This window comes from Macrobrachium nipponense, chromosome 25, assembly GCF_015104395.2.
Source record: "Macrobrachium nipponense isolate FS-2020 chromosome 25, ASM1510439v2, whole genome shotgun sequence".
Classification (NCBI taxonomy): Eukaryota; Metazoa; Arthropoda; class Malacostraca; order Decapoda; family Palaemonidae; genus Macrobrachium; species Macrobrachium nipponense.
In genome coordinates this window covers 41161861-41174127 of record NC_087214.1, presented here as the reverse complement: position 1 = coordinate 41174127, position 12267 = coordinate 41161861, and the positions used below count along the sequence as shown (strand labels likewise).

The window sequence follows — 12267 nt, the reverse complement described above, 5'->3', positions numbered from 1 at the left end:
TAAAAGATTGACAGTTCCTCCAGTACACAGTACCCCTAGGCTCCCGTATACCAGCCCGAGAAGAGTCTACTTAAGACTCAGAGGTCTGGAAAAACTAAGCCCTATTAATAATAACCTAGGCTCCCGTAAAATCCAAACACCATAATTCAAGGCAAAGAATGGAAGGAAGGAATGCTTCATATGCATCCTCCCCCAACACCAAGCCAGCCACCGAGAAGGGACCCATGTACAGCAATTTTCATAAATAAGTTTCCACTTCCTTCAGATAATGTGATACAAAGACCAACTTACACCTCAAAAAGACCTTTGCAATATTGCAGCGAGATACAAGTTACATTTAAAAGCCAGAGAAGTGGCTAAAGCTCTAATTTCCTGAGTTCTCACTTTACATAAAGGGAAATTATCCTCTCCCAGAAAGGTACGAGCTTCTGCAATGAAGTCTGAGGAAGAATGCCAGGCCATTCTTTGACAGATCAGGTGGGATTCTTCATAGAATACCATAAGGAAATTGAAGATCCATGTATTCCCAATGTCCTGTGGAGGTAACACTTGAGAGCTCTCATGGGACAATAATCTCTTGACCACTTGAACCTAGAATATTAGACAAGCTCTTAATCATAAAAGAGAAAGGCCAAGGATTAGAAATAAGACTTGTTTTGGGCTAGAAATCCCAAAGAAAATAAACACAGCATTCCCCTGTGAGATATCTGGTTTCTTGTTTGAGGCGTGGATCTCACTTATCCATTTTGCTGTGGCTAAGGTTACTAGAAAAAGTATTTTCATAGTTAAATCTTTTAGATTGAATTCAAGGGCTTGAAATGAAGACTTGCCAACCATTTCAGAACCACATCCAGGTTCCAAGGTAACACGGCTACTTTCTGTCTTGTGTTGTCAAAAGATTTAATTAAATCTCATAAGTCCTGACTGGAGGATAAATCCATTTCCCTATGACAGACCTTAACACAGCGCTATTGCCCCTGATAGTTGAAGCAGTCAGAGGTTTATTCTTCTTCAAATATAGCAGAAAATCTGCTATCTCGGCTATAGATGTTTGAGAAGATAATACTCAATTCTCCGAACTATGCTGGAAAGATGGACCACTTTGCTTGATATACTTCATCAGAGGAAAGTCGCTAGCGAATCTGACCTTGAAAAGGCCTTGCGCAGGAACTTCCTGATACTAAGAAGCTGGTCAGCCGAGTCTTTTGATATAGTAGCCTTGGGAAATCTGCCAGAAGCTCTATCAGGTCTGGGAACTACTCCTTTGTTGGCCACAAGGGAGTTATTAGAATCATGGATACATTCATTTGGATCTGGAATTTGTTTATTACCTGCCTGATCATACTCAGAGTAGGAAAGACCTTACCTTACAGACCTTACATCTTGTTTGGGTTGCCCCAGGTCCCTCAGTGTGAGGCCCCTTTACAGAGATGTTTGTCGGTCCAGTCTTGTAGCATGGCATCTGTTGCCCATGCTAACAGATCTGGGACTGGGGAGCAGAACAGAGGAAGACAGTTGTTCACTAAAGTGGCAAACAGATCCAAGGTAGGTGTTCCCCACAACCTCCAGAGATCCTAACTCACTTGATAGTCTAGGGTCCAATCTGTCGTAATACTTGTTTCTGGCAGCTCAGTTCGTCTGCAAGAACGTTGAGTTTTCCCTGGATGAGTCTTGTTAGAGGGGTTGTTTGATTTTGGTCTGCCCAAAGCAGCAGATCTTTTGCTACTTCACAAAGTGAAAAAGTGTGTGCTCCCCCTTGGTTTTTTTTTTTTATGTAAGAAACGGTAGTTGTATTGTCTGAGTGAATTGTTACTACTTTGTTGGATACTACATTCATGAAATGATGTCCCAAGTGTACCACTTTCAACTCTTTGACATTTACAGGCAGTACCCCATTTTCAGCGGACTCAGTTCATGGTGATCTGGTTTTATGGCATTTGCCTTGCGGCAAAAAATTGCCAATTTTTGGTGCCATAACGGGCTGAGTTTTGGTTGTAGGTGCCATAAGGTGCTGGTAATAGAGTTATGGCACCATAACATACCTAAAAGAGGCACCATTAACCTAATCTCGGGCCCATAAGTGCCATAAATCGCAGTTTCGGTTAATGGCGGTTTTTGCTTATCAGCACCCAGCTGAAAACTGGGGACTGCCTGTATATGCCAATTCCCTTATTCCTGAGACCACTTTCCCGAGACTTCCTTGTCTCCCACGATCGTACCCCAGCCTAGATTCGATGCGTCTGAGTAGATGTCTAGGTTGGGATTCACTGGCAGGAGGGATTTCCCTTCCAAGTCTGTTTTTGCATTCCTCCTACAAAGATCCGACTTTATTTTAGGAGTCACTGGAACATTACTGAATCTGGGAACACATTCCTGTTCCAATTGATTCTCAAGTACAGGCAGTCCCTAGTTATTGACAAGGGTTCCATTCATGGGGGTGTGCAGATAAGCAAAAACCGTAATTAACCAAAACTCAGCAATTTCTGGCGCCATAATGGTGCTGATAACTGGTTATTGGTGCCATAAGCACCCTTATAGCACCTCTATTAGGTATGTTAAGGTGCCATAACTCTATTACTAGCACCAATAACCGGAACTTGGCCCGTTATAGAGCCACAAATTGCAGATTTTATGGCACTAGACAAGCCCCATAAAACCGGATCGCCAATAACCAGGGACTGCCTGTAACACTAGAAGTCTGCCCAAATGAATGAACGGTTCCATTGACGATAAAGTTCCTAGGAAACTCATCCACTCATTCATTGAACAATGATTTAAAAGGAGAAATTTGCCAACTGTCTTCTGGCACGACTACTCTCTTCAGGGATGGGAGAACCAGAAAATTCCAAGTATATTATCATCCCCAAATATAGAATCTATTGAGACAGAAGTAATTGTGATTTTGGGGAGTTTATCATCAGGCAGCTTTTGGGCTGATAGCCTTTTTTGGAGGTCCTCCAAGCACTTTAATTCTAATTGGACTCGAAGCAGCCAATCACCGAGGTAGAGAGAGATACTTACACCCATTGTGCTAATGGGGCAAGAACTCTTGTAAATACCTGTAGCGCCATCAAAAGACCGAAACACAGTGCATGGAATTGGAACAGTGTTCCTGTGGACAAACCTTAGAAACCTCCTTGATTCCTGGTGTATCGGAACGTGAAAATATGCATCTTGCATATCTGGATGTAATCCAATCTCCTAAGCAAATGGATGACAGATTGGACTGGTTTGTCTCCATCCTGAATTTTATCTTCGACACAGACATTCGGCTCACTGACGTCTATGACGGGCCTCCAGCCCCATGATGCTTTGGGCACTACAAATAGACAATTGTAAAAGCTAGGGGAAGTCACATTCTCCACTAGTTCTATTGCCCCTTTTTCTATGAGAGACGAGACTTCTTCTGAGAGGGCTAAAGCCTTCTTTGAGCCATGAGTAGGCTGTTAATGCCGCTGGAAAGTTAGATAAAGGTGGCTCATCTTTGAAGGGAATTGTGTACCCTTCCCTCAATACGTTGACTATCCATGGCTCCACCCCCTCTGTCTCCCCACTTCTTTAAAAAAAAAGTAGCAGTCTGGCCTCTACTGGAGTTTGGAGGACTGGATCTTCACTTACGTCCTGTAACTTTAGACGAAGATTTCTTGATAGACCTGGAAACAAAATCTGCTTCCAGATCAAGACTTAGAAATGAATCTTTGTTGAGTGTCGCGACAGGGGGGCACCTAAAGAGGAGAAAGTGTCCTGGGTAGTTGTGTTGACACTATCTTAGGATGCCTGGAGGATTTGGACAGAAGATCTTGCATACTCTTTTTCTGGGGATCAAAAGAAATTCCCAGAACTATATCTTGTGGGAAAAGATGTTGATGGTCCAACAGTGAGAAAAGGAGGGGTGATAAATTTTCTGAGATGCCAAGCCCTTAGAAGTGTAGGAAAATCAAAGTTCCCTCTTTTTCAGTGCACCCAGAGTATATAGGGAAGCCAATTCTTGCGAGCTATCCTGACTCCTTTATCTGTACAGGACAGTACCCCTAACAAGTCTGGGGAGAATTCATCAGTAAGGAATGGGCATTCCTTAACCTTACGAGCAAGAGCTCCTACTGCCCAGTCAAGAAAACTAAGTACCTCAACACACTGAAGATACTCTAGAGAAGGTGTACTAACTCCAAAGAGCTAAACATAATCTTCGCTGCATAAAAAGTGACCTCCAAGATGAATAAACAAGAACAGAGAAGTCCCCCTGGGAGGAGGCAGAAACCCCCCATAGAAGTAGCTTCCCTGGTGGTGTAAAACTGGTGTCTTCTCTTAGACAATCTGGAAGGAGGGAAGCAAAAGATGGCCTTGCCCTGGTCCCTCTTTTCTGAAAGCCAACCGTCAATCTCACTCAGGGCTTTCTTGGTGGACAAAGAAAGGACTAATTCAGGCAGCATTACAGGATCTACTGGTTGAGCTTCCACGAAAAAAAAGCAGAAGCGGGCACCAATGGAGTCGCAGGATAGAAGAAACCAGGAAAAGTCGTAAGTAAATATCTAAGCAAAGATAAATAGGTCAAAGGACAAGTATCTTGAGGGAGCCCATCATCCTCCTCCTCAGCTGAGGAAACTGGAGACAATGCTAAGTACGGTGGTTGAGGAGCAGGAGTCTTCTTAAGCAAGTTCAGAATGTTATCAAGCTTCCTCTGAATAGGATCTATTGTAGGAGGCGCTCGGGCGCTCTTTGGCGATCCAACGATGACAGGCATCCTGAATTTGGTGAGCAAACTTGTGCTAATGGGCGCTCAGACACTGCTTGAAAATTATTCTCGTCAACTCCCAAGACTGAAGAACACTCAGGCACAAGATGAGACTGGCCATCTGTGGGCGCTCAGGCTAAGAGTACACACGAGACGAGGATCACTCATGTGGAGACGGGCCCTTGGAAGCCAAATTCTGACTCTCTGGAACTGGAAAAACAGACGAAAACCTTTCCGGGCTATCTGAATGACTGCATGAAGGACGAGGGCTAGGAATGGGATCTCTGGTGTTCTTACACAGTACTAGAGGGGATGGGGATACTGTGGCAGGATCACAAGCTGAAAAACAAGCTGGCAAAATCCCTCCCACATTAACCTAAACGATCCAACTGCCAAAATCCACCCTCAGTCACACTTTCTTCTTTACACAACAAATACACGCAGGACAATTGACCTATACAAAAACAAAAACAACACAAAACACATACTTACCAACACTCCAGATACTCTGGGGCTATCCTGTGCTGTCCACTGGTCGAGGTCACAAGAGATACCAACAACAACACAAAAAATCACAACCCACAACCCAATAACACAACGACCAAGGACTACAACACAACAACCAAGGACCACAACCACAACCTCACATACAACAAAAACTCAGCAACACAACAAAGACCAATGCACAAACAATTACCAACACAAAAAACCAACAACACAAAAAGGCAACACAAACACCCACCAACAACCTCAAGAGATCATACCAACAACAACACAAAAAATCATAACCCAAGGCCACTGCACAACAACACAACCAACAAAAAAAAAAAAACACAGCACAAAAGGCAACATCCACACCCACTAACAACACCAAAGAATAACAACAAAGACAACAGCACAGGCAAAACAACTCTAAAGCAAAAAACATTAACTCAACAACAAGCAAACAACAAATCAATAACACAACTCAACTGACTTTCAATTCCTTCAAGACTGCTGCCGACACTACTATCACCAGCTCTCACCAAAGACCAAAAACTGACTCAAAAACACCAAAAACACAGAACTCTAACAATCAACAGCACCAGCAGACAACCCAGCCAGAACCTACCAACAACCAATTCAGTCATTAACTATCCATACAGCAATTACACCCTCTCTCTCTCTCTCTCTCTCTCTCTCTCTCTCACAGACGTTGTCAAATGGAAGCTCCATAACTCCTCCATAATACATCTGTTGCATGCCCTTTTCAGTGGGCAAAAAGCATCTGAAAAACACCACTGACACCTGGGAGAACTCATCTGAACTCGATGAAAGACGATGTACATCCAGTGATATGCTTTTCCAATAGTGCTTAGCTGCATCCTGGGAACTAGCAACAGGTCCAGAACAGGGGGTGACTACCTGTGAGCAGACCCCACTGACCTCTCTTAGGCTACCAGTTTGACTCCTCTCAGGTTTAGGGGTCATTGACCTATGCCTAGGAGAACTGGTGGGCCAGGAAGCCACCTTCTCGAGCACTGAACTTCCACTAGGCATTCCTGGGCTCTCAACTGACAAGCACTAACACTAGAAGCCATCAAATGCTCTGAAGCACACTTATTGTCCATAAGGACCTTCATCAGTGTGGCTAACTGTGAAAGTTTCAGCAATTGACACAAATCTCGTCAATTCTACTCTAGAGACTGGCAATGATGTTTGTTTGAAAGTAAGGGAGGTGGGTATTATTATTATCATTAATAAGGTTTAGTTTTTCCAGACCTCTGAGTCTTAAGTAGACTCTTCTCAGGCTGGTTAGGTTAGGTTAGGTTGGGTTGGGTTAGGTTAGGTTTGGGCATTCAACAAGTAAATGTTGCACTGTCATAGGTGCTTGACATATATTACACTTCATTGGGTCAGCATGTGGTGTCGTCATCAAGTGACCATGCGAGAATTTTGTGTGTTCTATACGGAGCCTTGTTAGGATTACCTCTCTTGATCTTTCTTTTTGTGAAGATGCCCTCCATGCATACACTTCAGTTTTTATACTTTAAGTTTATTTGTGGTTGGCACCAAGGACCATTCTCTTTTCCAATCTTGATATATTAATGGTTTGACAGATGTTATCCAGTCTGACACTGGGGCATGTGTAACTGTTGGAGGGATAGTGCAGGCTAATTTGGCAGCAGAGTCTGCATTTTCATTTCCTTTGATTCCCATGTGTGCTGGAATCCAACATACTTCTGTTGATAATCCTGATTGGAGGAGTTGATGAATTTTTATTTTTATTTCTTGTACTATTTGGTTTGCTGGTTTATACTGACTTATAGCATCTATAGCACTATGTGAGTCACAGAAAATAATAGAGGTACTTGCTTTTTTCTCAGATATAATATCAAGAGCCATTTGTATGGCCGTGAGTTCAGCAGCAAATATTAATGATATTAAAGTTACGCTTCTTTTGATTAATATATTTTTCAAATATGCAGATGCTCCTAGGCCAATATTATTTTTGGAGCAGTCTGTATATACCATGAATTTGTCTCCTTTTCTTCTAATGTGCTCCAAAGCATGTTGGTGGTACATATCTGTGCTGGTCATTTGTTTTTTAAGTAGGTATGATAGGGATGTACATGTTTTTATTCGTTTTAATATATATGGTGGTGACAATTCTATTTATGGGTGAAAAATTGGATTTATGTTATGCAAGTTCATTAGGTATTTAGCTCTTTTTGGGAAAGAGCTAGTACTATTAACCCTTAAATGCCGAAGGGGTATAATAAAAATTGTCTCCCGTATGCCGATGGGGTCTCGGAGTGAGCGCCGAAGCAGAAAATATATTTTTTTCAAAAAATCACAGCGCGCTTTGTTTTCAAGATTAAGAGTTCATTTTTGGCTCCTTTTTTTGTCATTGCCTGAAGTTTAGTATGCAACCATCAGAAATGAAAAAAATATTATCATATATAAATAATGTGATATATGATAGTGCAAAAACAAAATTTCATATGTAATTGTATTCAAATCGCACTGTGAGCAAAACGGTTAAAGCTAACGAGTTAATTTTTTTTCATTGTATTGTACAGTAAATTATAATCATTTTGGTATATAACACACTGTAAAACGATCAAAGCAACACAGAGAAAATATTATCACAAAATGATGCATGAATTCGAAACGCGCGGACGTAAAAAAGATTTTTTCAAAAATTTACCATAAATCTAAATATTGTTCTAGGGACTTCCAATTTGTTTCAAAATGAAGATAAATGATTGAATATTACTATACTGTAAGAGTTTTAGCTTACAATTGCAGTTTTCGACCATTTCGCATGAGTTAAAGTTGACCGAATGTCGAATTTTTTAATATATTTTTTTTATATGTAAATATTTCGAAATGAGAAAAGCTACAACATTCAATTATTTTTTGTTGTATTCTACATAAAATTGCGCACATTTACAGATATAAAACTCTATGAAATGCCTAATATGAAACGGAGCAAATATTCCGAGAATGCGATGTACGCATTTTGGAGATTTGCGGCGGGGAATCCATGTGCGGAGGGAAGGAAAGTTTTTTTTTTTTAATTCACCATAAATCTAAATATTGTGCTAGAGACTTTGAATTTGTTTCAAAATAAAGATAAATGACTGAATATTACTAGACTGTAAGAGTTTTAGGTAACAATTGCGTTTTTCAACCATTTCAGTAGAGTCAAATTTGACCGAACATGGTTTTTTTTCTATTTATCGTGATTTATATGCAAATATTTCGAAAATGAGAAAAGCTACAACCTTCAATTATTTTTAGTTGTATTCTACATAAAATTGTGCACATTTTCATATGTAAAACTTTATGTAACGGCTAATTTAAAATGGTGCAAACATTACGACAATCGCACATGATTTTTTTGGAAGAGTTACCGTGCGGACGTAAGGAAATTTTTTGATAAATTCACCATAAATCGAAATATTGTGCTAGAGACTTCCAATTTGTTGCAGAATGAAGGTAAATGATTGAATATTACTAGAATATAAGAGTTTTAGCTTACAATTGCGTTTTTCGACCATTTCGGTAGAGTCAAACTTGACCGAAGGTTGAAATTTTGGCACTTATCGTTATTTATATGAAAATATTTCAAAACTGATAAAAGCTACAATCATGAGTATTTTTTTTTTTATTCTACATGAAATTGCGCACATTTTCATATATAATACTCCATGTAACAGCAAATTTAAAATGGTGCAATAATTATGTCAGTGACAAAATAATTTCTGAGATGTGTCACTGATACTTTTTAGTGTGATAAGAAAGAAATTCGCGCTTGCGCACCTGCGTAATGATTGTAAACAAAACAAAACCTTGATCCGTGAACTCCCAGCATCCCCCAAGGCGTGTGATTCAAAAGTTTTCGGCTGGTAGGCCTATAAGTATTTTCCCGCAAATTTTTAAAAAAACTTTTCTATGTCGACGTAAAATACATCCAATAGGCGTTTAAGGGTTAACTTCTGTTACTGGATTATAATTTTGAAAGCAGTCAGCTGCAGGAGATGATCTTGATTGTAGTGAAAGACCTCTTTGTATTGTTACTAAATTACCGTGATGTTTCAAGGGCAACACACCTGCCTCTACCAGATGCGAGCTTGTTGGGGACGATCGGAATGCTCCTGTGCATGCCTTCATGGTGCAATGCATCGAAAGGTTTTAATGTAACTTCTGAGGCGGACAAATATATTGGACAGTAGTAATCTATTATGGATAAGACTGCTGCCTTATATATTGTTAATAAAATGTCTCGCTTTGCTCCACAGTTAGTGTGTGATAAAGGAGTGGGTACAGACAGAGAAGCAGGAATGGGATGAATAGAAATAAATGGTTCATCACTATTGACATCATCATCCAAAAGGGATTCCTGGCTAGCTAATAGCTTACTAACTCATCAAGCAGTCTGCTTCCTTTCCCTATCCCTGGCCAATTTACTTAAATGCGACTTTTGCTTTTTCCATTTCTTAGAGTACCACTCCTCACACTTACTTCTATTGAACACACCTCTCCTCTGCAATCTGTGCTCAGTAAAAATCATAACATTCTTTCGTCATTCGAGTATTACAGCCCTTGCTGCAATACCTACAGCTCGAAAAACTCTCGTATGACATGATAATCAAGTCCGAAAATCTTCATAATCGGGAATAAGTCAACTAATCAAAGTTAAATCATTACTATAATAATAAGAGAGCCCTCAATATGCCATAAGGGTATACAATCCAAGAATACTTCACCAAACACAATAAAAATGTCAACCAAAAGAATTCATTTCAGAACAAGCTGGAGCTAACAACTGTAGTACAGCCATCAGCCTGTAGAAACAAATTGATGCCAATTTTGCTAGTTGTTCCTCTCTTTCCCCAAAAGTAGGTGGTGCTAGTCACCTAGCCACTAGAAAATAGTGACCCACAAACTTCATAATTCTAGAAACTTTTAGCCATGTAATTACCTCGTAAGTTACTTATATAAAACTATTATGTACTTAAGACCCACTAGTATTGCCCACACCTGAACATTCAAGATAGCCTACAGCCAACATGCTTCGCCTATACAGTAATTTCACCTAGTTTACAGCCAAACCTAAACTATGGGATGGAACGGAATATAAAAATTAGGCTAAAGATCAAGTGCTAGGATTTATGAGGCCATTCAGCACTGAAGGGAAATTAAGAGTAAAAAGGTTTCAAAGGACAACAGGAGGAAAACCTCACAGTTGCAATATGAAACAATTGTTAGGAGAGGGAGGAAAATAAGATAGAAGAGTATATAAATGGAGGTATATTAAGAGGATTGAAATGGATTGCAGCTATGGGCCAATGGGATGGTGCAAAGTTTCAAGTAGTAATGCCAGCAGTACACTACAAACCTAAACAATAACCTACAATTGTCATTCAATTCTGATTTTCTTTGCAAGAAGCATCATTTTCACTATGAAATCTTATGATATCCAGTTCTTCCAAGACATCTTATCTTCAGCAATTTCTAATATTTATTAGAAGCTGAGGTGCTACTGTACATAAGAATTTGCACTCAAGTATAAATTTAGGCCCGAGGATAAGCACTGGGACCAATGAGGTCATTCAGTGCTGAGACTAATATTGAAACAGTTGTTAGGGAAGGATGGAGAGTGAGATGTAAGAAAGAGAATATGAATGCAGCTACAGTAAAAGGAGTGAGAGCTGCAGCTAGGGACCAAAGGGAAGCGCAAAGAACATTAAGTACTAACACCTATAGTGAACATATAAAATTCTAAACTAAGATGTCAACACTGTTTCAAATCATGTAAGTTAGCATCTGCTTTGTACATTTTAGTGGTAATCAACTTCACCATATTCTTTTCCTGCTTGGCATTATTCTTTTCATTGCTATACTTCTGTTATTAACTTCTGACATACAATTGTTTTAAATTCCTTTACCTATTTCCTATACCTTAAACTATAATTCACTCCATATTCCAATTATGTAACATATAAAGAATACTATTTGAATATTGTACCTGGACTGTGAAATAGTTAATGTGATTATAATCCTTCATAGTCCCTGATGTCAGTACTGTACTCAAAATCTACCAAATAAACTTAAACCTCAATTTTACATCCTGTACTCAAAATCTACCAAATAAACTTAAACCTCAAATTGACATCCTACTTCCAACCAGAGCCAGTGTCTGTCTCTGCCTAAGACTGGTATAAAACCCACTCACATCCTGGGCAAATGGTCGTCGTGCAGACACGCAGGAACTCTTCTTTGACCATGTTCCCCAATATGCAGGTCTCTGGTTTTCACAGAACTTTAGAAATTTAGCTTTGAACTTCTTTCCCTGGTGAGAACTTGCAGCTGGATCCTGAACCATGGCAGAACAGTTCCCTATGTCTTCTTCATCGCTCTCATCTGAACAACAGATTAAAATTTCATAAATACCAGTCCTGCATATACAAAAACTTGTATTTTTTCAAATGTCATAACAATCAAACAGAAATTAAAAATTCATAATTAACAGTTCTGCTAATACAGAAATAAACTTTCATTTTTTCAAACATCATAAAAATCAAACAAAACTGAAGATGAAACAATGAACATTTGGAACTTCTAGCATCAAGAAGTATGATTAAATGGCATACATAATTCTAAATGGACGCTGTACTAGTATGCAATTTTGAAACCGATGTTTTTAGGATTTAATTATTTCATTTATTATGTTTTATGTTCTTGTGGGTGAGAGACTGTGTAAGTAACTTCGTTTTTTTTTCTTTTTATACTTGCAGTTTGCTTAAAGGTAGATAGGACTGAATGAGTCAGTGTTGCTCCTAATCACCTGTACAACCACAGATTTAGATTGGCTTCGATGGTAAAGAATTTTGGCTGTGGAATTACTAATGGAAACAAGGATTTTGTCTTCTGATGGTCTACCCAGCTTCACAGCAAGTATTGCAAACTAGTGTTTCTCGAACATTCCTCTTGGAAACATTATAAACTTATCATTGAAAGCAGTGCTGTGAATCTAGAGACCTGAC

General features: G+C 39.4%; 1 protein-coding gene across 1 annotated transcript in view; it reads right to left on the bottom strand.

The window, feature by feature from the left end:
- Window positions 1-12267, bottom strand: part of LOC135199394 (chromatin assembly factor 1 subunit A-B-like) — a 150658-nt gene that overhangs the window by 11205 nt on the left and 127186 nt on the right. Inside the window, exon 7 of the mRNA XM_064227386.1 lies at window positions 11457-11644. Coding sequence (XP_064083456.1) covers window positions 11457-11644 — 188 coding nt within the window. The remainder of the gene's footprint in view (window positions 1-11456; window positions 11645-12267) is intronic.